The 26,586-nt window shown below is 34.3% G+C and overlaps 6 protein-coding genes across 7 annotated transcripts; 5 read left to right on the forward strand and 1 right to left on the reverse strand.

The window, feature by feature from the left end:
- Window positions 1–1,698: 1,698 nt before the first annotated feature.
- LOC149399338 (putative mannitol dehydrogenase) lies at window positions 1,699–3,456 on the forward strand. The gene is made up of 5 exons (XM_089611419.1): window positions 1,699–1,879; window positions 1,979–2,092; window positions 2,354–2,867; window positions 2,958–3,111; window positions 3,206–3,456. The coding sequence occupies exons 1-5, from the start codon at window positions 1,779–1,781 to the stop codon at window positions 3,409–3,411; spliced, it is 1,089 nt and encodes a 362-aa protein (XP_089467545.1). The 5' UTR covers window positions 1,699–1,778; the 3' UTR covers window positions 3,412–3,456.
- Window positions 3,457–7,281: 3,825 nt separating this feature from the next.
- Window positions 7,282–9,088, forward strand: LOC149399339 (putative mannitol dehydrogenase). Its single transcript, XM_089612263.1, has 5 exons — window positions 7,282–7,514; window positions 7,632–7,745; window positions 7,831–8,344; window positions 8,432–8,585; window positions 8,676–9,088. The coding sequence occupies exons 1-5, from the start codon at window positions 7,414–7,416 to the stop codon at window positions 8,879–8,881; spliced, it is 1,089 nt and encodes a 362-aa protein (XP_089468389.1). The 5' UTR covers window positions 7,282–7,413; the 3' UTR covers window positions 8,882–9,088.
- A 130-nt stretch (window positions 9,089–9,218) lies between these two features.
- Window positions 9,219–10,715, forward strand: LOC149399340 (putative mannitol dehydrogenase). The gene is made up of 3 exons (XM_089612264.1): window positions 9,219–10,125; window positions 10,216–10,369; window positions 10,465–10,715. Exons 1-3 carry the CDS (start codon window positions 9,694–9,696, stop codon window positions 10,668–10,670), a joined length of 792 nt encoding a protein of 263 aa, XP_089468390.1. The 5' UTR covers window positions 9,219–9,693; the 3' UTR covers window positions 10,671–10,715.
- A 3,429-nt stretch (window positions 10,716–14,144) lies between these two features.
- On the forward strand, window positions 14,145–15,971 carry LOC149399341 (putative mannitol dehydrogenase). The gene is made up of 5 exons (XM_089611494.1): window positions 14,145–14,387; window positions 14,519–14,632; window positions 14,718–15,231; window positions 15,320–15,473; window positions 15,563–15,971. The coding sequence occupies exons 1-5, from the start codon at window positions 14,287–14,289 to the stop codon at window positions 15,766–15,768; spliced, it is 1,089 nt and encodes a 362-aa protein (XP_089467620.1). The 5' UTR covers window positions 14,145–14,286; the 3' UTR covers window positions 15,769–15,971.
- Window positions 15,972–16,529: 558 nt separating this feature from the next.
- On the forward strand, window positions 16,530–19,213 carry LOC149399342 (putative mannitol dehydrogenase). The gene is made up of 5 exons (XM_089611493.1): window positions 16,530–16,729; window positions 16,863–16,976; window positions 17,743–18,256; window positions 18,562–18,715; window positions 18,815–19,213. Exons 1-5 carry the CDS (start codon window positions 16,626–16,628, stop codon window positions 19,027–19,029), a joined length of 1,101 nt encoding a protein of 366 aa, XP_089467619.1. The 5' UTR covers window positions 16,530–16,625; the 3' UTR covers window positions 19,030–19,213.
- Window positions 19,214–19,931: 718 nt separating this feature from the next.
- Window positions 19,932–22,598, reverse strand: LOC149399343 (putative inactive nicotinamidase At3g16190). 2 transcript variants are annotated; one of them, XM_089611496.1, is made up of 6 exons: window positions 22,211–22,598; window positions 21,470–21,559; window positions 21,277–21,390; window positions 20,958–21,192; window positions 20,595–20,711; window positions 19,932–20,241 (listed from the first exon to the last, which is right to left on the reverse strand). In XM_089611496.1, exons 2-6 carry the CDS (start codon window positions 21,515–21,517, stop codon window positions 20,165–20,167), a joined length of 591 nt encoding a protein of 196 aa, XP_089467622.1. In that variant the 5' UTR covers window positions 21,518–21,559; window positions 22,211–22,598; the 3' UTR covers window positions 19,932–20,164. The 2 variants fall into 2 exon arrangements, with proteins under 2 accessions (XP_089467622.1, XP_089467621.1); XM_089611495.1 differs by lacking the exon at window positions 22,211–22,598 and having other exon boundaries at window positions 21,470–21,664.
- Window positions 22,599–26,586: the final 3,988 nt, after the last annotated feature.

Here is a 26,586-nt window from a genome sequence, read left to right on the forward strand (position 1 = left end):
TTGTCTAAAAATTTAGTGATATAAGTCACATAAATATAAGCGTTTGCGTTTTAGTCAACGTTTTGTAATTTTTATGTATATATCCAAAAATTATTGTAAATATTTCGTAAATAGTCATATTTATTAGAGATTTACTCTGCGTTTTTTATTATTTTGATAGCGTAAATAGAAAACCATTGTGACCATGTTTAAATTTATTTTTGATAGTGCAAGTTTAGGTTAGATTTTTGTTTTTATATCAAAAGGATAATCATAACTGAAAAAGTATTTTTTTCAAATAGCTAATTAGCTTCAATAAAAATTTTGTTATACACATTTTGAAGACTAATTTTCTTCTTTGTCAATAGACCGTAATTGTAAAGATCTTTTTATCAACTACCAATTCCAAAGCTATTTTGAAAGAGCCATAAAAGAATTCGAATATTAATGTGCACTTTATCTTCAACATATGCACAGATTGGGTAAGACACCCGTACTTAAGATTAGATTTGAGCCTATACCTAAACTTTCGTTGTATCTTTAAAATTTTTGTAGGATGTTTTTCATCCACCATCTATATTAGTGAGTAATCCATCTATTTTCCAAAAATGAAAAAAATAAAATAAAAAAATACATCTCTAATTCAGGGACGTAGTAATTGTGGGTGTAGAATTCGACCTCCTCACTGAAAGTATTTAATTGGGCTCAAACCCAAACGAACATCTGAGATCAACTCAACCCAGCTCACCTCGTCAGATCGAGTTCACCACTTCACAAGCCCAGAACAGTTTGTCAGCTCAGTCCAAAGAAATGATCATACCTCCTCACAAGCCCAACCCGTCCAAGGTGTTGAAGAGCTCTTCGCCAAGACCAAGTCCAATTCCTCACAACTGAGAAACGCTCCTCAGCCGATCTTATCGCCATCACTAGTTCAAATCGACGCACACGTAGCACCTCCGAGCCTTACAGTTCGATCACGTGTCTTCCAAATCAACAGTTGAAGGAAAGACGACCTGAGCTATAAATAGAGGAAGATTAAGTCTTGTCAATGACGTGATTTTTACTTTCAACCTGTTATTATCTCAACTTTGTATTCAAAACTTACTTGAGTTCGTCGCCTTTCAATACGTCGTGCTTAACCTCAGTTGTACTAGTTTGATCAATTTATAATATAATAATTCAATTCATTCTTTTTTATTAATTGTATGTTACTTTCGTTACAGTTCAACTTTATTTGATTTTAATATGATGAATTATTGAGATTCACACAAATATAAATAAATATAATATACAAATATATTATATAGTTGCGTGATTCTTGTGGACCGAAATCAACGTAATGAAAGTTCTCGTTTGACTTTATGAACATTGAAAAGGCAAAAGATGACATGGCTAGTGAGCAAATAAGAGGGAGTGAGGTAGACAATGAGCAATACAAATTCAAAAGAAGAAGGTGACATAGTTGCTGAGCAAAATTAAGTCAGGATTCCTGGAATATGCTTTTTCATTATTTTTTACGCCCATTATTTGGATTTCCAGATACTATTCAAAATTTATTTAATAAAAGTGACCCACCCACCTATGCACTCACAACTTAATTAATATATCTTTGTATCGTGGACAACTTTTTCCAATCATTTTGTCTTCAGTTTCTTTTCCTCCAAGCTAGCTCATAATTGATAGTGCATATATACAGATTGGAACCAACAAAGTATACCACAGCATATCAAACAACTTATTAGTACTCTTCATCTGAACTCTCTCTCTCTCTCAGTGTCTCCTCTTTCGCTAAAATAAAAATGTCTAAATTAGGTCACGAATTAGCAGAAGAACACAATGCCAAAGGATTTGCTGCTAGAGATTCCTCGGGCATTCTCTCTCCGTTTAACTTCACTAGAAGGTATTTATCATATTTATCATAATGTATCTAATATCTATGTATATTTTTATATGCATTTATTTTAGGCCTAAATTGTTGTAATTGATTTTGACGGAGCAGGGAAAACGGCGAGAACGATATAACGATAAAGATACTATTTTGTGGCGTTTGCCACTCTGACCTTCACTTTGCCAAAGACGAACTCGGCGCGACAATCTATCCATTCGTTCCTGGGTAACTAAATATATAATTTCTCTTTACTACTATTTTCATTAAGGACAAATTTAGCTTAGTTTCATAACGTGAACTAACGCTAATGAATTATAAAAAATGATGTAAGAAAAGGTGATATCACACTATACCTTTGTAAAACAACAAAGTAATGTTTTTTTTTTTTTTTTACATCATGTGGTTATACATTAATTTTTGAGTTTTTTTTTTTTTTTTTTTTTGGCCTTGTACTTTGGATATATAAACGTCATTTGTTTTTGACAGGCATGAGATTGTCGGTGAAGTGACAAAAGTGGGTGAAAATGCAACAAAATTCAAAGTTGGAGACATTGCAGGGATTGGTTGCATGGTTGGCTCGTGTGGGACGTGTGAGAATTGCAATCAAGAAATGGAAAATTATTGCCCAAAGATGATTTGGACGTATAACAAACACTACCATGATGGCTCTCGAACATTCGGTGGTTATTCCGACAATTACGTCGTAGACCAACAATTCGCCATCAAAATCCCTTTGGGCCTTCCTTTGCACGGCGTTGCACCGTTACTGTGCGCTGGGATCACTGTTTACAGCCCAATAAAGTACTTTGGGCTCGCTGGGCCCAATAAGCACCTCGGAGTTGTTGGGCTTGGTGGGCTTGGACACATGGCAGTCAAATTCGGAAAAGCTCTTGGCGCCAAAGTTACCGTTATAAGCACCTCTCCCGGGAAGAAGAAGGAAGCTTTGGAGCGTCTTGGTGCTGATGAATTTTTTATTAGCCATGACCAAGAACAATTAAAGGTACTTTTTTTTGTACGAGTTTCCTGTTTTTTCTTTCTTTCTGTAGTTAGTTTATTTACTAAATAGTATATTTTTGGAGTATAATTGTAGGGTTTTATGGGCACTATGGATGGTATCATTGACACTGTTTCAAGCTCTCATCCTCTCTTACCTTTAATTGGCCTCTTGAAGAGCAATGGAAAATTAATTTTGGTTGGTTTACAATCAGAGCCTCCAGAGCTCCCAGTATTCCCGTTGATCATGGGTAAGAATTCATTATTATTGTTATTATGATTTTTTTTTCTTCTTGTATTATATGTTTATTTATGTCGCAAATGTACGAATATTTTTTTTTATAGGAAGGAAACTTATTGCCGGAAGCGCAATCGGTTCATTGAAAGAAACGCAAGAGATGATCGATTTCGCAGCGAAGCATAACATTACTGCTGACGTGGAGGTTATTCCGATGAATTATGTGAACACTGCTTACGAACGCTTAGCCAAAGGCGATGTAAAGTACCGTTTTGTCATCGACATTGCAAACACCTTAAGTTCTCCCCTTTGAAAAGATCATGGAATTATAATGAATTGGTTTATGTGCTTTTGAAGACATATCTAAGTTATTTTTGTCGAGCCTGTATTTAATTTTCCACTTGTGATACATAGAGTCAGTATAAGTTTGGTATCTTGCAAATTGTAGTACTTAGCTTGATTTACAAGCATATTTAAGTTTATGGGCGGCAATTTGTATGTTTCAAAAATAAATTATTGATTTTGCATTTGCATAATGTTTATTGTTTATTCATGATTACGTTTACATATTGATTTTGCATCTGCATAAAATTTATTGTTTATTTTTTGAACTTTAATCTCTCTCTCTCTCTCTATTGCGCGCTCGAAAAGAACTGGAGATTTACTTTCTATACAAAAAAAAAAAAAAAATTTGGACTTCATTCTCTTACCTAATGATGCTATTGAACTAGTCCCTTTAAGAGCTATTGTATAGGTAGTCTAGAATATGATTATGGATTCAAATTCAATTTAATTGAAGTATTAATTTATTCCTTCAATATTGCTTTGCTTGATTCAATTCCACTCTTAATGCTTTATGAGATTCACAATCTCGTTTATGATTTTGAATTCAACTTCATGCTTGAGAAAAATTAGGTTGTTAGTGTGCGCGAAATGAATTACCGTGATTCATTCCTATGATAGAGAAAGATAGGTTATTACAGAGTCGTTTATACGTTGTTGTGTTCAATGCTTGCCTTGCTTTTAGGAATTGAGATCGAGAGGTAAAATTTCGGCATAGGTTTAGGCTGCTAAATGCTCGAGAGAGATTTAGTGATGAGTTTGTGAACATGACTAGCAGAGTATGAGTGTTTAAATTATGAAAAATTTCTGAGTATCCAAACCATTGAATAGACTAGTAAAACCATGGCCCTTTACCTTCGTACAATCGTAAAACCATCCTTTAATTGCTTTGTTTGTTTAAATTTCTTATCAAAATTTCGTGACAACCTTCTTCCTTTAATTATTTGAGTTCAATTCGTTCTAGTTAATTTAATCATTAATTAAGGTTGGTCATCGTGAGATTTGATACCCATACTTTTAGTACACAATATTAATTGTGCAACACGTGCGCTTGTGTGTGTGGATTTTTTTAGGCAATAATAATAATAAAATATTAATAAAAATTTCAAAAATCAGGTGTATTTGTTATAAAATTTCAGTATTTTTTATATCGCACATCGATATATACAACAAATGCATCCATAATTTAAAAGATAGAACGTTAATACAATTTTAAATAAACATAATATTATAGAAAATTATAAATAAATTACATACGTGCCAATGACACGGATCCAAAACTAGTATATTATAGCAAGGTTTGAGAATTGACCTCAAACCTAAAACCCTACAGTCTTTTGCTCATATAACAAAGGGAAAATAACACATTTATACCCTGTGTTTTAGTGAAATGTCGTGTTTAACCCTCAGTTTTCAAAAATGTCGAGTTCATACCCTCTGTTTAACTCAAATGACGAAATTATACCTTCTGTTTAACTAAAATTACGAAATTATACCATGAAATAGATAACAGTGTCACGAATATTATTTTTATTGACTTTTCATTGACGTTGACTATAATATTTATATATAAAGACCAATTATCTTTATTCATTCGCGCCATATATGTAATTTACTTAAAAACTAAAAAAATAAACAACAATCTCTTAATCGTGAAGAACACAGAAAGAGGCAAAGATGTAAACATCGATAGTTGATAGTCATCAAAATCGCATATTCGAACAGATAATCCAGGATTTAGAGTTACAATTCGAACACAGAATGAAGTCATTTCTTAGGAGGTATGAGTTTTATTATTTAATTTCAATTTAAGGCTATTTTTATTTCAAAATTGAGAATTTGGAAGTTAGGGCACTGATTTATATTTGATTTGATTTTTCTTATATAAGAGTTAATATCAATTAAAGGGAGATTTGTGACGCTGTTATTCATTTCAGGATATAATTTCGTCATTTTAGTTAAACAGAGGGTAAAATTTCGTCATTTTAGTTAAACAGAGGGTATGAACTCGACATTTTTGAAAACCGAGGGTTAAACTCGACATTTCACTAAAACACATGGTATAAATGTGTTATTTTCCCTATAACAAAAGAAAGACAAAAATTTAGTCTCTTTTTTTTTGTTTAGAGAGAGACGCTCATTTTATGTTACATTCTCTATCTTTTATATATATATATATATATATATATATATATATAATTGCTATATATAAAAGTCAACGAAAAGCTAAAATAAATAAGCTTATAATAAAATAAAATCGCACAATTAACTACATCATAAATATAATCGATTTAAAAAAAAGATTATAATATCAAAAAGACAAAATTGAAATGTAAAATTTGAATTAATTGTCATATCATCAAAATTGTCTATTTTATTTAAAATCTTGAAACGTTGATTATTTACAATATCAACGTTTCAAATGATTTAATTTGTATAATTTTTCAGTATTGATATTCATTGCTGATCGTTGGTGCGAGAGAACAGGTGGAGCTCACATGTCAGCTGGATTTCACTGCTCTCGCATATTAGCGGCATGAAAATTATTTTCCTATATTGTATGAATTCTCTAACTGGTAGTCTAACCCAATGTTTAAAATATCGCTACCGAAGACACCTCGGTAAAAAAACTTCAATATATCGTTTCGTTTTATAAAATATCGCTTAAAAATCGGGTTGTATCGACAAAAATGTCAAAATATCGCGATATTTTAAACGTTATAAAACGGGAAAATATCGTCCAATTTCGGGAAAATATCGTCCGAAATCAGGAATAAATTTTTTTTACAACTTTAAATAATCCCAGTTTTGAGAGGGCCCAAATCACAATAAAGCCCAATTCACAAGGCGTTATTATTTGTTGAGGCCGAGATCTTTTTCATCATTTATAGGGGTTTTAACTAACACATTTTCATATTATAAATCGATGTGGGACATTTGAAAATAAGCAATTGCCTATGTTATCACTTGTTGTAACTTGTAAACTTGTATCTGTCTATGTTCGCACATCAACTTTTTATTTCTTTTTAATGAATATACCTACTTTATTTGACTTATTTGACATGCCTTTTTATTACATTTCCTTCAAGATTATAAATACTGTATATGACAATGTACAGTTTTTATTTTTAATAGATTCGTGTAAATATTTTATAATACATGTAAGTGTATATATAATCATATATATGGAAAATACTTATTTATATATGTATATATTTATTACAATTTAACTATATATATTTGTAAAATAAAATAAAAATCAAGCTTTTGAATATATATATATATATATATATATATATTAATATGTAGCATTTAAGAACTATTTTATCTTTTAAATTTGAATATATATATTTTAGATTTTTTAAAATTATATTTTGTTATAAGATTTTTGTCGATATATCCGTCGGTAATCGATATATCATCGATATATCACCGATATACTCGGTAATCGATATTGAAATTGTTATAAAATATCCGTTGATATATCCGTCGATATTCGATATATCCGTAAAATCAGAACCTCGGTATCGATATTTTAAACCTTGGTCTAACCTAATGAAAATTATCGTTTGAATTTGACCATGAATATGAGCAAATTAAAAAACAATGAAAAGACAAAGGATGACGTAGCTAGTGATCAAATAAGATAGAGTGACGTAGACAATGAGCAATATAAGAAGGTGACATAGGTGATGAGCTAAATTAAGTAACCATTATGCTTTTTCATTATTTTTTATGCCCAATACTCGATTTACACGTACTACTAAAAATATATTTAATATAAATGACCTAGGCACTCATAAATTAATTGATATATATATATATATATATATACTGTCCACAGATCGGGACTCGAATACCACGGCATATTAAACAACTCATCACTACTCTTGATCTATATATATAGCTAACTCACTCTCTAAGTCTCTCTCATTGCGTACTATTAATATCTCTTAGGCTAAAATAAAAAGAAATGTCTAAATTAGGAGAGGAATCAGCAGAGGAGCACAATGCCAATGGATGGGCTGCTAGAGACTCCTCAGGGATTCTCTCGCCCTTCAACTTTACTAGAAGGTATTTATGATTATCATAATATATATATATATATATATATATATATATATAAACTTATATATATATATATGTCTTTGTTTTAGGCCTAAATTGTTGTGATTGATTTTGATGGAACAGGGAAAATGGTGAGAACGATATCACAATAAGGATACTATATTGTGGCGTTTGCCACACAGACCTCCACTTTGCCAAAGACGAACTCGGCGCCACTATATACCCATTCGTTCCAGGGTAAATCTCTACACGTTGTAAACTCTCTAGGGATCTTCTAGTTTAGATGGAATTTATGTTTTCTTTTATTATTATTTATTTACAGGCATGAGATTGTTGGTGAAGTGACAAAAGTGGGTGAAAATGCAACAAAATTCAAAGTTGGAGACATCGCAGGGATTGGTTGCAGTGTTGGCTCATGTGGGACGTGTGAGAATTGCAATCAAGAAATGGAAAATTATTGCCCAAAAATGATTTGGACGTATAACAATCACTACCATGACGGCTCTCGAACATTCGGTGGTTATTCCAACAATTACGTTGTAGACCAACAATTCGCCATCAAAATCCCTTTGTGCCTTCCTTTGCACGGCACTGCACCGTTACTGTGCGCTGGGGTCACTGTTTACAGCCCAATAAAGTACTTTGGGCTCGCTGGGCCCAATAAGCACCTCGGCGTTGTTGGGCTTGGTGGGCTTGGACACATGGCAGTCAAGTTCGGAAAAGCTCTTGGCGCCAAAGTTACCGTTATAAGCACTTCTCCCGGGAAGAAGAAAGAAGCTTTGGAGCGTCTTGGTGCCGATGAGTTTTTGATTAGCCATGACCAAGAACAATTAAAGGTAATTCTTTTTTTTTTTATGAGTTTCGTGTTTTTTTTTTCCTTTTATTAATCAACTAATTTGTATATTTTTGGAATATAATTGTAGGGTTTTATGGGCACTATGGATGGTATCATTGACACTGTTTCAAGTCCTCATCCTTTCTTGCCTTTAGTTAACCTCTTGAAGACCAATGGGAAATTAATTTTAGTTGGTCTACCAACAGAGTCCCCGGAACTCCCAGTATTCCCTATGATCATGGGTGAGAATTCATTATTGTTATTGGGAATTATTATTTGCTCTTATACTATATGTTTATTTATGTCGGAAATGTACGAATAATATTTCATAGGGAGGAAATCTATCTCCGGAAGCTCAATCGGATCCGTGAAAGAAACACAAGAGATGATTGATTTCGCAGCGAAACATAACATCACTGCTGACGTGGAGGTCATTCCGATGGATTATGTGAATACTGCTTTCGAGCGCTTATCCAAAGGCGACGTTAAGTACCGCTTCGTCATCGACATTGCAAACACCTTAAGTTCTCCCCTTTGAAAAGATCATGGAATTATTGGTTTACGTGCTTTTCAATTCATCTATGTTATTTTGTTGAGCCTGTATTTGATTTTTCATGTGTGGTAGAGTCAGTAGTGTAAGTTTGGTATCTTGTAATAATCATCTTGATGCAAGCACATTCATGTTTATCGTATGGGTTGGAATTTGTTTGTTTCAATAATAAATTATCGATTTCCATTTGCATGATGTTATTAGTTGTTTATTCATTACTACGCTTAGATTATAAAGTGCGTCCAATTCATTCTCAACTTAATTTGTTTGTTTGTTTTTTTTTTTTTTTTTTTTATATATATATTGTTTATTGCATTGCTTTTTTTTAAAACTAATTACAATAGATTTTATTTTTTTGAATTAAGTTAAACAATCAAGCCTACAATAATGCTTGATCACTGGTTAGTACAACAGTGGATTCCACAACTGGTAAAAATCATCGTAATAAATTTTCACGTCGTAGAATTGACTATCGCGGTAAGTTTCCACGACATAAAATATTTTCGTCGTGGAAAGCAGACTTAGTTTGACCATGCAAGTCACAAGGTGTTAATATTCATTTAAGCAACTACTTGGATATCCACATATAATAATATTCAATACTTCAATCAGATTGACCAATGCAATTAAGATATCAATTTGTATTTGTTTGACTAGTCATATCCTTTTTTTTTTGGCCTTGTACTTTGGATATATAAACGTCATTTGTTTTTGACAGGCATGAGATTGTCGGTGAAGTGACAAAAGTGGGTGAAAATGCAACAAAATTCAAAGTTGGAGACATTGCAGGGATTGGTTGCATGGTTGGCTCGTGTGGGACGTGTGAGAATTGCAATCAAGAAATGGAAAATTATTGCCCAAAGATGATTTGGACGTATAACAAACACTACCTTGATGGCTCTCGAACATTCGGTGGTTATTCCGACAATTACGTTGTAGACCAACAATTCGCCGTCAAAATCCCTTTGGGCCTTCCTTTGCACGGCGTTGCACCGTTACTGTGCGCTGAGATCACTGTTTACAGCCCAATAAAGTACTTTGGGCTTGCTGGGCCCAATAAGCACCTCGGCGTTGTTGGGCTTGGCGGGCTTGGACACATGGCAGTCAAATTCGGAAAAGCTCTTGGCGCCAAAGTTACCGTTATAAGCACCTCTCCCGGGAAGAAGAAGGAAGCTTTGGAGCGTCTTGGTGCTGATGAATTTTTTATTAGCCATGACCAAGAACAATTAAAGGTACTTTTTTTTGTACGAGTTTCCTGTTTTTTCTTTCTTTCTGTAGTTAGTTTATTTACTAAATAGTATATTTTTGGAGTATAATTGTAGGGTTTTATGGGCACTATGGATGGTATCATTGACACTGTTTCAAGCTCTCATCCTCTCTTACCTTTAATTGGCCTCTTGAAGAGCAATGGAAAATTAATTTTGGTTGGTTTACAATCAGAGCCTCCAGAGCTCCCAGTATTCCCGTTGATCATGGGTAAGAATTCATTATTATTGTTATTATGATTTTTTTTTTCTTCTTGTATTATATGTTTATTTATGTCGCAAATGTACGAATATTTTTTTTTATAGGAAGGAAACTTATTGCCGGAAGCGCAATCGGTTCACTGAAAGAAACGCAAGAGATGATCGATTTCGCACCAAAGCATAACATCACCGCTGACGTGGAGGTTATTCCGATGAATTATGTGAACACTGCTTACGAACGCTTAGCCAAAGGCGATGTAAAGTACCGTTTTGTCATCGACATTGCAAACACCTTAAGTTCTCCCCTTTGAAAAGATCATGGAATTATAATGAATTGGTTTATGTGCTTTTGAAGACATATCTAAGTTATTTTTTTCGAGCCTGTATTTAATTTTCCACATGTGATATATAGAGTCAGTATAAGTTTGGTATCTTGCAAATTGTAATACTTAGCTTGATTTACAAGCATATTTAAGTTTATGGGCGGCAATTTGTATGTTTCAAAAATAAATTATTGATTTTGCATTTGCATAATGTTTATTGTTTATTCATGATTACGTTTACATATTGATTTTGCATCTGCATAAAATTTATTGTTTATTTTTTTTAGGGTTAATGGTGGCATAAATGCTTAATGTTTTAACAAAACCATACATATGTACCTAATCTTTTTTTTCGACGGCAATAATACCGAACGTTACGTTTTTGGGTTTCCGTCACTACCTCCCCCATTAACTTCTAACGGATGTCCACGTGCCAGTGAAATTCTATAAGTCACGCCCAAATCCAAACCGCTCTGAACCAAACCCTAACTCCGACCAACAACAAGACCCTTTCTTCCTCCAATTCGAAGCCACTCGCCGCTCCGCTGCCGCCCAACTCCGTCCACTCCTGCTGACGTCATCTTCCACGTTACCGATCTCTGCCGTGTTCGCCGACCTGGCGGTGACGTCATCAGCTTCCCCGATCGCCGCCGAGCTCGGGATTCCTTGCTACGCCGTCGTCGGACGAGCTCTGTCAGGTTCGTCTGCATCGCGGCGCGTCTCCCAATCGGGTTTGGATTTGGGTCTGACTTGGCCCCAAATCCGGACGTCGTTGAAATCCCGGGCCTCGGCACAGTCCTATCTTCAAGCCGTCCTCAGCAGTTAAAAGATCCGAGTCACATCTTCAAGAGGAATCCCTCCGAGAATGTCAAGGCCTTGCTCGATGGATCAACGAAGGTACAGTTTAGATAGTAGTCCCTTCAAATTAGTTCTCAGCGTTGCCATCGAACCGCCATCGTCGTTCTCTTCGAGCTCGCACAAGAGGCCGGCTCTGCTGAGCTTCTCCGATTCCACGCCGGCGATATTCTCCGATTCCACGAGACAATGTTCGCGATTGGAGCGAAATCAGTGGTGGCAGGATCGTCTACGCGAGGCCTCAGCGTTGCCATCGAACCGCCATCGTCGTTCTCTTCGAGCTCGCACAAGAGGCCGGCTCTGCTGAGCTTCTCCGATTCCTCGCCGGTGAGTCGTCCGAGCCCGAGGTTTTTTTGCCGCGTCGTCAATGGACACCCTGCGAGTCATGGTAATTAAAATTGTGCTGTTTTGAATTAATAATACAATCAAATAATAACAAAAAAATAACAATCCACGTTAATATATCAAAAATCAAATCGTGGCCGTTCATTTTGAAAGTTAACGGGGGAGGTAGTGACGGAAACCCAAAAACGTAACGTTCGGTATTATTGCCGTCGAAAAAAAAGATTAGGTACATATGTATGGCTTTGTTAAAACATTAAGTATTTATGCCACCATTAACCCTTTTTTTAACTTTAAACCCTCTCTCTCTCTCTCTCTCTATCTCTCTCTCTCTCTCTCTCTCTCTCTCTCTGACACATACTTACATATTGCGCGCTCGAAAAGAACTGGAGATTTATTTTCTATACAAAAAAATAATAATTTGGATTTCATTCTCTTACCTAATGGCGCTATTGAACTAATCCCTTTAAGAGCTATTGTATAGGTAGTCTAGAATATGATTATGGATTCAAATTCAATTTAATTGAAGTATTAATTTATTCCTTCAATATTGCTTTGCTTGATTCAACTCCACTCTTAATGCTTTATGAGATTCACAATCTCGTTTATGATTTTGAATTCAACTTCATGCTTGAGAAAATTTGGTTGTTAGTGTACGCGAAATGAATTCCCGTGATTCATTCCTATGATAGAGATAGATAGGTTATTACAGAGTCGTTTATACGTTGTTGTGTTCAATGCTTGCCTTGCTTTTAGGAATTGAGATCGAGAGGTAAAATTCCGGCATAGGTTTAGGTTGCTAAATGCTCGAGAGAGATTTAGTGATGAGTTTGTGAACATGACTAGCAAAGTATGAGTGTTTAAATTGTGAAAATTTTCTGAGAATCCAAACCATTGAATAGACTAGTAAAACCATGGCCCCTTACCTCCGTACAATCGTAAAACCATCCTTTAATTGCTTTGTTTGTTTAAATTTATTATCAAAATTTCGTGACAACCTTCTTCCTTTAATTATTTGAGTTCAATTCGTTATAGTTAATTTAATCATTAATTAAGGTTGGTCATCGTGAGATTTGATACCCATACTTTTAGTACACAATATTAATTGTGCAACACGTGCACTTGCGTGTGTGGATTTTTTTAGACAATAATAATAATAAAAATTTCAAAAGTCAGGTGTATTTGTTATAAAATTTCAGTATTTTTTATATCGCACATCGATATATACAACAAATGCATCCATAATTTAAAAGATAGAACGTTAATACAATTTTAAATAAATATAATATTATAGAAAATTATAAATAAATTACATACGTGCCAATGACACGGATCCAAACTAGTATATTATAGCAAGGTTTGATAATTGACCTCAAACCTAAAACCCTACAGTCTTTTGCTCATATAACAAAAGAAAGACAAAACTTTACTCTTTTTTTTTTTGTTTAGAGACAGACGCTCATTTTATTTTACATTCTCTATCTTATATATATAAAGATAGAGAATGTAAAATAAAATGAGCGTCTCTCTCTAAACAAAAAAAAGATAAAATTGCTATATATAAAAGTCAACGAATAGCTAAAATAAATAAGCTTATAATAAAATAAAATCGCACAATTAACTACATCATAAATATAATCGATTAAAAAAGAGGATTATAATACCAAAAAGACAAAATTGAGATGTAAAATTTGAATTAATTGTCATATCATCAAAATTGACTATTTTATTTAAAATCTTGAAACGTTGACTATTTTACAATATCAATGTTTCAAATGATTTAATTTGTATAATTTTATATTAATTGCTGATCATTGGTGCGAGAGAACAGGTGGAGCTCACATGTCAGCTGGATTTCACTGTTCTCGCATATCAGCGGCATGAAAATTATTTTCCTATATTGTATGAATTCTCTAACGGTTAGTCTAACCTGATGAAAATTATCGTTTGAATTTGACCATGAATATGAGCAAATTAAAAAACAATGAAAAGACAAAGGATGACGTAGCTAGTGATCAAATAAGATAGAGTGACGTAGACAATGAGCAATATAAGAAGGTGACATAGGTGATGAGCTAAATTAAGTAACCATTATGCTTTTTCATTGTTTTTTATGCCCAATACTTCGATTTACACGTACTACCAAAAATATATTTAATATAAATGACCTAGGCACTCATAAATTAATTGATATATATATATATATATATATATATATATATATATATATATTATATATACACTATCCACAGATCGGGACTCGAATATATGTCCACAGATCGGGACTCGAATACCACGGCATATTAAACAACTCATCACTACTCTTGATCTATATATATAGCTAACTCACTCTCTAAGTCTCTCTCATTGCGTACTATTAATATCTCTTAGGCTAAAATAAAAAGAAATGTCTAAATTAGGAGAGGAATCAGCAGAGAAGCACAATGCCAATGGATGGGCTGCTAGAGACTCCTCAGGGATTCTCTCGCCCTTCAACTTTACTAGAAGGTATTTATGATTATCATAATATATATATATATATATATATATATATATATATATAAAAAAACTTATATATATATATATATATATGTCTTTGTTTTAGGCCTAAATTGTTGTGATTGATTTTGATGGAACAGGGAAAATGGTGAGAACGATATCGCAATAAGGATACTATATTGTGGCGTTTGCCATACAGACCTCCACTTTGCCAAAGACGAACTCGGAGCCACTATATACCCATTCGTTCCAGGGTAAATCTCTACACACTATAAACTCTCTAGGGGATCTTCTAGTTTAGATGGAATTAATTTTTTTATTATTATTATTTATTTACAGGCATGAGATTGTTGGTGAAGTGACAAAAGTGGGAGAAAATGCAACAAAATTCAAAGTTGGAGACATCGCAGGGATTGGTTGCAGTGTTGGCTCATGTGGGACGTGTGAGAATTGCAATCAAGAAATGGAAAATTATTGCCCAAAAATGATTTGGACGTATAACAATCACTACCACGATGGCTCTCGAACATTCGGTGGTTATTCCAACAATTACGTTGTAGACCAACAATTCGCCATCAAAATCCCTTTGTGCCTTCCTTTGCACGGCACTGCACCGTTACTGTGCGCTGGGGTCACTGTTTACAGCCCAATAAAGTACTTTGGGCTCGCTGGGCCCAATAAGCACCTCGGCGTTGTTGGGCTTGGTGGGCTTGGACACATGGCAGTCAAATTCGGAAAAGCTCTTGGCGCCAAAGTTACCGTTATAAGCACTTCTCCCGGAAAGAAGAAGGAAGCTTTGGAGCGTCTTGGTGCCGATGAGTTTTTGATTAGCCATGACCAAGATCAATTAAAGGTAATTTTTTTTATTTATTTATGAGTTTCGTGTTTTTTTTTTCTTTTATTAATCAACTAATTTGTATATTTTTGGAATATAATTGTAGGGTTTTATGGGCACTATGGATGGTATCATTGACACTGTTTCAAGTCCTCATCCTTTCTTGCCTTTAGTTAACCTCTTGAAGACCAATGGGAAATTAATTTTAGTTGGTCTACCAACAGAGTCCCCGGAACTCCCAGTATTCCCTATGATCATGGGTAAGATTTATTATAGTTATTGGGAATTATTATTTGCGCTTATACTATATGTATATTTATGTCGGAAATGTACGAATAATATTTCATAGGAAGGAAATCTATTTCCGGAAGCTCAATCGGATCCGTGAAAGAAGCACAAGAGATGATTGATTTCGCAGCGAAACATAACATCACTGCTGACGTGGAGGTCATTCCGATGGATTATGTGAATACTGCTTTCAAGCGCTTATCCAAAGGCGACGTTAAGTACCGCTTCGTCATCGACATTGCAAACACCTTAAGTTCTCCCTTTTGAAATGATCATGGAATTATTGGTTTACGTGCTTTTCAATTCATCTAAGTTATTTTGTTTAGCCTGTATTTGATTTTTCATGTGTGGTAGAGTCAGTAGTGTAAGTTATTTGGTATCTTGTGATAATCATCTTGATGCAAGCACATTCATGTTTATCATATGGGTTGGAATTTGTTTGTTTCAATAATAAATTATTGATTTCCATTTGCATGATGTTATTAGTTGTTTATTCATTACTACGCTTAGATATAAAGTGCGTCCAATTCATTCTCAGCTTAATTTGTTTGTTTGTTTGTTTTTTTTTTTTTTTATATATATATATTGTTTGTTGCATTGCTTTTTTTTAAAACTAATTACAATAGATTTTATTTTTTTGAATTAAGTTAAACAATCAAGCCTACAATAGTGCTTGATCACTGGTTAGTACAACAGTGGATTCCACAACTGGTAAAAATCATCGTAATAAATTTTCACGTCGTAGAATTGACTATCGCGGTAATTTTCCACGACATAAAATATTTTCGTCGTGGAAAGCAGACTTAGTTTGACCATGCAAGTCACAAGGTGTTAATATTCATTTAAGCAACTACTTGGATATCCACATATAATAATATTCAATACTTCAATCAGATTGACCAATGCAATTAAGATATCAATTTGTATTTGTTTGACTAGTCATATCCTTTTATCTTCAGTTTCTTGTCCCCCGAGCCAGCTTAATAATTAAGGTATATAAATATATATAGATTGGAAACAAAGCATATCAACTTATTAGTACCCTTCATCTCCAAAGCTAACCCTCTCTCTATCTCTACACTAGTGTGTACCATATTCCTCTTATAGACTAAATAAAAAAAAAAATGTCTAAATTAGGCCACGAATTAGCAGAGGAGCGCAATAATGCCAAAGGATGGGCTGCTAGAGATTCCTCGGGAATTCTCTCTCCGTATCACTTCACTCGAAGGTATTTATTAATATGATTACTATAATGCTTATTTGTTTTTTATATGCAGTTTTTTTAGGCTAAATGTTGTGATGGTAATATAACCGACAAAGAAGACAACTTTTTTTTAATTTATCTTAATTTAACTGATCAGGGAAAATGGTGAGAACGATATAACGATAAAGATACTATATTGTGGCGTTTGCCACTCTGACCTTCACTTTGCCAAAGACGAACTTGGCGCGACAATCTATCCATTCGTTCCTGGGTAATTTCTCTATCCATACAACTATATTTTTGTTATTAGATTTTAAATTTATTATATCAACAGCCAGTCCTGTCAACAGCATAATCTAACTTTTGATAATAATAATAAAAAACAGCAATAATCCAGTTATTATTTATTTTTAGGTTAAATTAACATCTGGTTTCCAAACTTTTTGTAGCTCGTGCGTTTGGAATATCATAATCGAATAAAAAATTCACGGTCGCCGATGATACGAACCTTAATTTCATCCTCGAATCAAATAATCCGAAACGGAATCGAAATCGTATAATTTTTTTTTAACCTGAGAAGGCGCTGAGAAAGTGTCCGATCAGCAGAGGAATTAAAATAGCTATTTTGAACACGAATACGAAAGGGAAAAAAGGAAAGAAGTCAAAGAACACTGGCGAGCAGTCAGACGACACGTCGTATTTGATGGTGACGTGGATATTTTTGATTTTGCTAGCTGGTTTGACTATTCAAATAGTCCAAATCATGCGGGTCTTCTCGATTTTCGCAAGAGAGATTTCTTAAAATATAACTAGTAAGCTAATAAAACGATATATAAAAGTAAAACAGTTGGATTATGGATATAGGTTATAAACATCACAATGCAATATTTTATATATCCATAATATAATCCAACTTATAGTTAATAAGTGGAAAGCAACAACACTTTTCTTATATATCCATATATTATGTAATTCTTTGGATCAAAATGATATATTATCATTAATTATTATTTTACTTTTTTTTTTGTGTGTGGCAGGCATGAGATTATCGGTGAAGTGACAAAAGTGGGTGAAAATGCAACAAAATTCAAAGTTGGAGACATTGCAGGGGTTGGGTCCATGGTGGGTTCATGTGGGAGGTGTGAGAATTGTAATCAAGAAATGGAAAATTATTGCCCAAAAGTGATTTGGACGTGTAATAATCACTACCCTGATGGCTCTCGAACATACGGTGGTTATTCCAACAATTCTGTTGTAGACCAACAATTCGCCGTCAAAATCCCTTTGGGCCTTCCTTTGTACGGCGTTGCACCGTTACTGTGCGCTGGGATCACTGTTTACAGCCCAATACAGTACTTTGGGCTCGCTGGGCCCAATAAGCACCTCGGCGTTGTTGGGCTTGGCGGGCTTGGACACATGGCAGTCAAATTCGGAAAAGCTCTTGGCGCCAAAGTTACCGTTATTAGCACCTCTCCCGGGAAGAAGAAGGAAGCTTTGGAGCGCCTTGGTGCCGATGAGTTTTTGATTAGCCATGACCAAGATCAATTAAAGGTAAGTGGATTTATGAATTTTAATAAAAGTCCATTAGGTAAATAGCCACATTTAGATTTTGACATTGCTAAATAACTGTCAACATTTCATAAATTTTAGGTAAATACTTACTTTTATATATTTACACATGTAAATCTTAAGTAAATATCCACTTCCATTTATTAAGTTCACGCCATTTTTATGATTATTTACCTAAAATTTACAAAACGTTGACTATATAACAACTTCAAACGTTTTAGTTGATTATTTACCTAATTTTTTGTTTTAATAATAGACGAGCACAATTTTTTGGAATATAATTGTAGGGTTTTATGGGGTCGATGGATGGTATCATTGACACTGTTTCAAGCTCTCATCCTTACTCGCCTTTAGTTGGCCTCTTGAAGACCAATGGAAAATTAATTTTAGTTGGTCTACCAAATGAGCCCCCAGAACTCCCAGTATTCCCTTTGATCATGGGTAAGAACTTTTTATTATTATTATTATTATTATTATTAGTAATCATGATTTGTTCTTACATATTTATTTATGTGGCAATGCGCAAATAATATTTTATAGGAAGGAAACTTATTGCCGGAAGTGGGGTCGGATCAATGAAAGAAACGCAAGAGATGATCGATTTCGCAGCGAAACACAACATCACTGCTGATGTGGAGGTTATTCCGATGGATTATGTGAACACTGCTTTTGAGCGCTTATCCAAAGGTGACGTTAAGTACCGATTCGTCATCGATGTTGCAAACTCGTTAAAGCATGAGATTATGGAAAAATAATGAATCGATGTGGTTATTTTAAAAGCACCTATTTAGATTGTTCTCCAAGTAAGATTCCGAATTATTTTTTTGTGAGATGAATTACGAGCTATAGTTTGTTTTCTTACAATGATTAGCTTGATTTACAAGCATATTTAAGTTTATCACTAGCTGCCCTATGTATTTTGCCTATGAAGTTATTGTCTATGCTTTTTTTTTTTTTTTTTCATGTTGTTTGTCCACCTAATATTTCTCAAATTTCGAACACAGCAAAGATTTTGATATTGGACACGTTTTCTTTCGGAAAATTTTGTGAATATAAACGAGTGTTGGAGTCGGGATAAACGACACAAAGGTAAGAAAAGTAGCAATGATAGCTATCCAAGGTTTCCAATTTTTAGACTTCTTTGTTGAAATTACCACGAAATTGCATTTTTCTATGGTTACTCGCCACAACAAATCAGCCGAGTATTAGCGGTGAAAAATTCATCGGTACACGTCACCCATGTCAAGGTATCATTGACAAAAGTACCGCCAAAGATCAACGATGACAGTCCATTATACCCATGCTCATATTTGCATCTTCTCCTACGAAACCTTATTCTATATGGCTCCATGACAGTCTATTTCATGCTCTATTTTAACAGAGTGTTGAGTTTTTATTTTGAACTGGTATTCTGATTTTCCATATGCTGAATTAGCACCAAAATTTCGTTATCTTGAAATGATAATAAGCTTAGTTTTGTTGCAAGCATATTCAAGTTTATATATTACAATAAAGCCTGTGATAAAATTTGGATGCAAAATTCCAGATACCGAGTTTCTACTTCATTACCTATGAAGTAATGGCAAATCAATACAATCGAACTTAAACAATTCGAATGATAATAAAAAATAAAAAAAGCATGGATAAAGAGTTAGGATCAAGTCCAAAACACAAGAAGATGCTGGTTATATTCGGATTTGAAGAGTCAATGGATTACAAATGCAATTTTTTTTTTTTTTCAATAGCATCAAATAAACATTGTGCCGCTGAGACACTAATTTAAAATTTAAACAGAGAAAGTAAATACATGTCAACAAACACACCAAGTCCACTTTTATTTTTATTTTTTATTTGAACTTTGCATATTTTTTTTTTCTCATGATCCTGTGATCAAGCATCTTCATCGTCGCACCACTCTGACAAGGTCGGCGCACCGACTCCAACGTTCTTCATGTCAAGTATGTTGGCTATCTCACAAATATATTGTTGCAATTAAAACTCTCATTTTTTTCTCAATATATGAACATAATCTCATATATAAGATGATTCTCTCTCTCTCTCTCTCTCTCTCTCTCTCTCTCTCTCTCTCTCTCTCTCTCTCTCCATTGTTACACTCTGTACTGTATCATTTTAGGATTTTATGGGTATAGTTCTCTCTCATAAATTCAATATCCACTTGTTCTTTAACCAATTCAGACCCACTCCACTATGTTTCCTTCCTAAAAATGGATATTTCCTTCCCACTTGTTCTTGGTATAAATAAATAAATTTAAAAAAAAAAAACCATTCGCCAAGTTAGCTGAAACAGAAATCGACATACCAGAATGGATCTCCGGCGTCGCAGCAGCGGTGGCATCAGCAATTACTTCAACGGACTTGTAATCCAAAGCCACGGCATCGAATACACTCTGTCTAATACAATTCGGAGTCTGAACGCCTACACATAACCGGGTTTAGAACGGGATAACCACTTTTCAAAACCGATTTTCAAATTGGTCAGTTTCTAAGATTCGGGCCGAATCTCAGTAATAGGACATTGATCTCAAAATTTCGAAAAATCGTAAAATTCGGTTCCGGTTCATAAAACGGGCCAAAACCAAACCGAATCGGTTTCAGCCCTAGATTCGTCGCAAATAGTTGTGTTTCTTTCTTGAGGAGCTTCATATAGGCATCGGATATTTACCAGTGACAACCAAGTGATGAATTTGAGCTCGCTGAAGAATGGAATGAAGATTGGTGGCAAAGAAAGCACTGAAACGTGTCTTGACGAGCTTGTAATCCTCTTCCTCAATAACCAGCCCATCCACAAGCTCCGATCCGACGCTCCCCTTCGCAGTGGGTCCCACTTTCCCCGGAACATATAAACGACTGCGAAACAGCTCCGCGTCTCGCCCTTGTGAGTCGTGCTCGCGGACCACCTTTCATCTCGCAAACGACAACGTGCTTTTTTTTTTAAGTCTCAAGAGTCAAGAAGAGGAAGAAGGAAGAATCGAGAAACGCACCCAAATTACGAAAATGCCACGCTGACGAGCGACTTGGACCGCCTTGACGACGTTTGGGACGATGGCTTTGCCTCCGTCCACTCGCATTAGACCTTCATCTTCTATGAAATCTTTCTGCTCAATCCACGGAGAGAATCGAGATTTTGATGAGAATTTTGAACAGATTTGGTGAATTGAGATGGGAGATATGAACCTGCATGTCGATGACGAGAAGAGCAGTGTGCTTCCATTTCTCACCCATCTTCTTGCTTTTAAAATTCGAGAAATCTCTTTGCCTTTCACTCTGTTGAAATTCGAGAAAGGAAAAATTCTCCTTTGGTATTGAAAATGAAAGACGGGTTGTCACGCCCCGGGAAAGGGGTTGTGAATATCGACTATAATTAAACACTAATAAACTTTACAAAACTATCCCATGGCGTGTACTCGGTTATTTACTTTACAAGTCGAAAGATAAACGAAAACATAAACAAATTTTTACAAAGCAAAAGCTTATTTGTACATCTGCTAGATAAACTAAACAGAGACTTCAATCACTTTTACACATGAGCATAAATCCCAAAGTACGGCCAAGCTGAATTCCAAAACCAAAGACTCAGACCAACAAAATAACACTAAACGAACAACAAATAACGGGAATTGCATCGAATTTCAAATGGCCGGTCATCAATTCATATTTCCAGAAAAACATAAGGTTAGTTAATTCACAATATCAGTCCATATTTTCAAATCCACATGATCGCTCCAACACTATAATATGAGAACTACCATCAATTCAGTCCATAGAGACAACAACGATTACCAAATTAAACAAGACAAGTTCCAACTTCAGGTTTCTACTCTGACCCACTGAAACAAAACATCTAACTTTGAAACCCTAAATTTCCATCTCAGAAATTCGACCAAGACGATGACGTGAAGAAATCCAAAGCCGTACCTTGAACAGAACTCGGTTAGTACCTGCCTCTGAATCCCCTAAATCCCGTTCAAAAACCGAGACGAAGTAAAAGCCCCAATCAATTCAGTTTCAAAACCCAGCGATGAACTCCGGAGAAAACTCCATCTCAGCCTTCTCTCTTCCTCGGGTCACTCTTTCTCTCGTTTTCTTTTGTTCTCTCTAGCTCTGCGTTTTTCTCTATTTCAAAATACCTCTTTCGCTTTCCCAAACTCTCTCGCGCTCAGACTCTCTCAGTTTCGATCTCTTCCTCTCTCGCTCTTCCTTTCTTCTTCCTCTCCGTGCGGGTTTTTTTTTTCCTTGCTGGAACGGGTTTCGCGAACCAGAGAGTGAATGAAGGACAATTATTCTAGGAGGAAAGGATATGCTCGACTAAAATAATAGCTGGGCCACAATTTGTTATTCGTGGCAAGACTATTTGTTGTGCAAGAGTGTTGCTCTTACAGTCTTACTGATACATACTATACACACATTTTCATACATAAATATATATGTACTTACACGTACAATAAGAACAAGGGCTGTTTTTGAAAATTCTTTATATATATATATATACGTACAATAAGAACAAGGGCTGTTTTTGAAAATTCTTTATATATATATATATATATATATATATATATATATATATATATATATATATATATACGTACATTACATCGTGGATACTTGAAATATATTATAAGAAATTGAAACCTTAATAATTTATATTACTAACACCTTTGAAAATTAAATAAATAAAATATTGAAAAATATATAAATATTTTTTTTTACAAGAGAGAAATTAAAAGTGAATAATAAAATTTAGTTTGATAAAATAATAATTTTACGATATTAAAATTCAGAGCATTACACAGCGATGTAAAAACGTTTTTGTGTGTGGGTAGAAGAGTCAGATACCTTGTCTATCAAGAAAAAGAAAATGGAAATTAATTTGGTCGTATCCGTATAGATAAATTGCATCAAAAGTACAAGACGACATAAAAAATAAAAAATACCCCTACCTTACCATTTTTCTCTCAAAAAATTTCCACCCGTGTCAAAATTTTTCTCTCTTAATTTTTTTTTTCTCACAGACACATTTGAGATTAAAAAAAAATGTTTAGAAAAACCACTTCACTCACGCAATAAAAACAAAAAAGAGAAGTAAATATTCTCTTGCTCTCTCACAAACAAAAGTTTAATCAAGTCAAATTATATTCTCTTTATAAAAGTGTCAAAGAGTTTGAGAAATCGATCCTCGTGTGTTTCACTTACATTACTACAAAAAAAAGTTTTAGAAGCAACGCCTTAAATTAGAAGCGATTTTTTCTATTAGATGTGATTTGTCACTTCTAACGTAATCAACCAAATTCCAAGCATTTTGTATCGAAAAAATCGCTTCTAAAATTTTCTTGCCAATTAGAAGTCACTTCTAAACTACTGAAAATTTTCCGCTCCTTTTTTATTCACCAAATTTTTCAATAATTTACAAAAACGAAGCCATTTTGTCTGACCTAAAAATTAACCGCGACTTTCTTCTTCCTTGGCCGATTTCTTCTATCTTCTTCCTCTACGACTTCTCTCTCCCTCCCTTTCTCGTTTTTAGTCTCTCTCTCTATTCTCTTAGACCACATCACCACAACCTCTGCCGCTCTCACCACCACCGCCACCTCCGACTACTCTCTTTCTCTCTCTCGTTCATAAGATTTGCACCACACCACCACCTCCTCCTCCGCCGCTCGACCACCACACCACCACCACCATAGGCATTCCCATTAACTAGACTCAGGCTCTCGCTCTCCCCGGCGCCAGCGAAGTTCAAACCCGGCCCGCCCAACAACACTTGCAATGGTAAAAAAAAAATTGATATCAACGAATCCAGCGTGGATGTTCTCTCTTGACTTTTTTTCTCGTTTTTACTCTCTCTCTCTCTCTATTCTCTTACAACACTCCTTCATACCCAAAAGAAATAAAAGAAAAAAAAATTAATGTATGCTGTAATTTGTGATGTAATGTTATTGTTTTATTTTTGGTAAGAACTGGATCGAAAACTCTACCTACGGCAGAGGGTGGGTCTTCTGATGGAAGCTCAACCAAGGTGTCGATGTCGCTGCTCTTCTTTGCTTTCCTTTTGTGTGGCCTATGCTTCAGCCTGAGTACCTGTGCTTTTGTAATTATTTAGTTAAATTAATTACTTATGTAAATAAATTGGTTAATTGGTTATTTAGGTAATTATTTTATATGTTAATAAATGGCTAATTAGTTATATTAGATTAATAACTTTGTTAATAAGTAGTTAATTTCACTAACTTAGTTAATTTAGTAAATAAGTTTGTGAGCTAGTTATTTAAGTCAATAATTCAAATATTAATATTAAGTTAATTAACTTGTTAAATATGTTAGGTTAATTTGTTGGTTAATTAACTTAGTAATTAGTTTAAACCGGTAAATATAAATTTGTAATTTATTAGTTAATTCATTAGTTAATTGAATAATAAAATATATTTAAATTAAAAAAAAATACAAAACAGCAACATTAAGAGCGACTAGTCGATTCTAATATCGCTTCTAATTTTTTACTGACCTTTAGAAGCTGATCTTTAGAAGCGATTTTGTCGCTTCTAAATATAATTCAGAAACGACTTTTAAACATTTCACCACATACTTCACGTTTCTATTTTCTTACAAACCGCGGCAACGAACTCACTTCCGGCATGAAGACGAGCGAATAACGAACTCACTTCCGGCGAGAAGTTGAGCGAAGAGCGAACTCACTTTCGGCATGAAGTCGAGCGAAGAACGAACTCACTTCCGGCATGAAGTTAAACGAAGAGCGAACTCACATCCGGCGTGAAGTTGAGCGAGGAGCCATCACCACCACACTCTAATCCCTCTTTTAGAACCGCGGATTGAGTGACGTTTCGAGTTTCGACCCCAAAGTGTTCTCTCTTCCCGACTTCGAACGGAGTCGTATCCACCCCTTTTAATCTTAATTCAAAGGTCTTCCAAAACTCACGGTTATTCGAGCTTTTGTCCTTATCTCTATTATACTTCTTGAACCTTAATAGTGACTTTGGGCCCACCAAGGCACGTCATCAAGTCAAATAACGCATTAACAATCACTATATATATGCTCATCAGCTGTGTCTGTGCTTCTACCGATGTCATAATATAATAATCGTGTAATGATTATCAAACATGCTTATGTCGTAACCAAGAATTACAAAATCATTAAAGAATAAAATTATGATACCCACGAAAATCTATCGAAAATTCAATTTAAGAAGGTATAGATTAACAGAAATACAGATGAGAATAAATCTGATATAGACGAAAACATTGATACCAACGAAATGAGATCTAAAAACTGAATATAAGAAACATATTACTTTTCTAAACAAGGTAATTACAAAGTGAAAATTTATGAAAATTAAGCAAAAAATAGATAATATCTACATTTTTGGTTAAAAAAATATAATTATTTACGAGGTTGAAATAACGGATAACTGTGGAACTAGAAGCTGCGAGAGAGCGACCCGTGAGATGTAACGTATGTGGTATAACTGGCACATAAACAATCACTATGCGTTTTGTAACGTAGATACGTTGAATATTTTTAGTTTTTTTTTATTATTATTTTATAAATTTAAACAATTAGTTTTTGTCTCACGGGAATCTAGCGAAGCCGCTCACGTGTTCCTCAGCCATATGATCTGTATTGCATATGTAATATCGAGTGTTATTGTGTCTGTTTATATATAGCTAGTTAATTCGTGAACGACTATCAATCGCTCACTGACGATATATACATCGCTCTCTCTCTCAATATAATCTAGCTGTCACACTCACAAACACAGATATATATATATACATATATATATATATGTACACATATACGATCTTATTAGCTGTTCATCTTACGGCGGAAACACGTTTCTTCACCACACCACCATATATTCATTCAATTATAAGCTATTCCCTTGTACGCTTTTGGTCGGTTGTATTATAACTGTATCTACTTTTTCTACATTTCAACTTGTTTATATCTAGACTCCACCTATATATATGTATATAAATTACACATTAAAACATCTATAACAATGTCATAGGATCCTGATAATGCATTATTAGGCGAAGCTGAATAACATTAGAAGTTTTGGAAATTTAATGTATGTTCTGAAGGAATTAGTTAGACAAACATTACGTCATATTCTAAATCTACAGATACACAAAATTTGTTTTTCTTGCGAAGAGAACAATAACAATAATGAAGTTTGTTGGCCTTTTATGAGCGTAAAAGTAAAATATGTGCTCGCGTCCATTAATTCTTATTTCATTAACTATATATGTCACTACGGAATCGCTCCTATATAGAT

This window comes from Urtica dioica, chromosome 4, assembly GCF_054948205.1.
Source record: "Urtica dioica subsp. dioica isolate 48M chromosome 4, U.dioica_male_clone48M_v1_H2, whole genome shotgun sequence".
Classification (NCBI taxonomy): Eukaryota; Viridiplantae; Streptophyta; class Magnoliopsida; order Rosales; family Urticaceae; genus Urtica; species Urtica dioica.

Bases quoted from the DNA above. Each gene is read 5' to 3' on its own strand.
- LOC149399338 (XM_089611419.1), top strand. From the start codon at position 1,779: ATGTCTAAATTAGGTCACGAATTAGCAGAAGAACACAATGCCAAAGGA. The intron at 1,880-1,978 runs GTATTTATCATA...TTGACGGAGCAG, and splicing joins CCGTTTAACTTCACTAGAAG to GGAAAACGGCGAGAACGATA. The intron at 2,868-2,957 runs GTACTTTTTTTT...GTATAATTGTAG, and splicing joins ATGACCAAGAACAATTAAAG to GGTTTTATGGGCACTATGGA.
- LOC149399339 (XM_089612263.1), top strand. From the start codon at position 7,414: ATGTCTAAATTAGGAGAGGAATCAGCAGAGGAGCACAATGCCAATGGA. The intron at 7,746-7,830 runs GTAAATCTCTAC...ATTTATTTACAG, and splicing joins ATATACCCATTCGTTCCAGG to GCATGAGATTGTTGGTGAAG. The intron at 8,586-8,675 runs GTGAGAATTCAT...AATATTTCATAG, and splicing joins AGTATTCCCTATGATCATGG to GGAGGAAATCTATCTCCGGA.
- LOC149399340 (XM_089612264.1), top strand. From the start codon at position 9,694: ATGGTTGGCTCGTGTGGGACGTGTGAGAATTGCAATCAAGAAATGGAA. The intron at 10,126-10,215 runs GTACTTTTTTTT...GTATAATTGTAG, and splicing joins ATGACCAAGAACAATTAAAG to GGTTTTATGGGCACTATGGA. The intron at 10,370-10,464 runs GTAAGAATTCAT...TTTTTTTTATAG, and splicing joins AGTATTCCCGTTGATCATGG to GAAGGAAACTTATTGCCGGA.
- LOC149399341 (XM_089611494.1), top strand. From the start codon at position 14,287: ATGTCTAAATTAGGAGAGGAATCAGCAGAGAAGCACAATGCCAATGGA. The intron at 14,633-14,717 runs GTAAATCTCTAC...ATTTATTTACAG, and splicing joins ATATACCCATTCGTTCCAGG to GCATGAGATTGTTGGTGAAG. The intron at 15,474-15,562 runs GTAAGATTTATT...AATATTTCATAG, and splicing joins AGTATTCCCTATGATCATGG to GAAGGAAATCTATTTCCGGA.
- LOC149399342 (XM_089611493.1), top strand. From the start codon at position 16,626: ATGTCTAAATTAGGCCACGAATTAGCAGAGGAGCGCAATAATGCCAAA. The intron at 16,730-16,862 runs GTATTTATTAAT...TTAACTGATCAG, and splicing joins CCGTATCACTTCACTCGAAG to GGAAAATGGTGAGAACGATA. The intron at 18,257-18,561 runs GTAAGTGGATTT...ATATAATTGTAG, and splicing joins ATGACCAAGATCAATTAAAG to GGTTTTATGGGGTCGATGGA.
- LOC149399343 (XM_089611496.1), bottom strand. From the start codon at position 21,517: ATGGGTGAGAAATGGAAGCACACTGCTCTTCTCGTCATCGACATGCAG. The intron at 21,391-21,469 runs GTTCATATCTCC...TGGATTGAGCAG, and splicing joins TTCTCGTCATCGACATGCAG to AAAGATTTCATAGAAGATGA. The intron at 20,242-20,594 runs GTATGTCGATTT...TTTGTGAGATAG, and splicing joins GACGCCGGAGATCCATTCTG to CCAACATACTTGACATGAAG.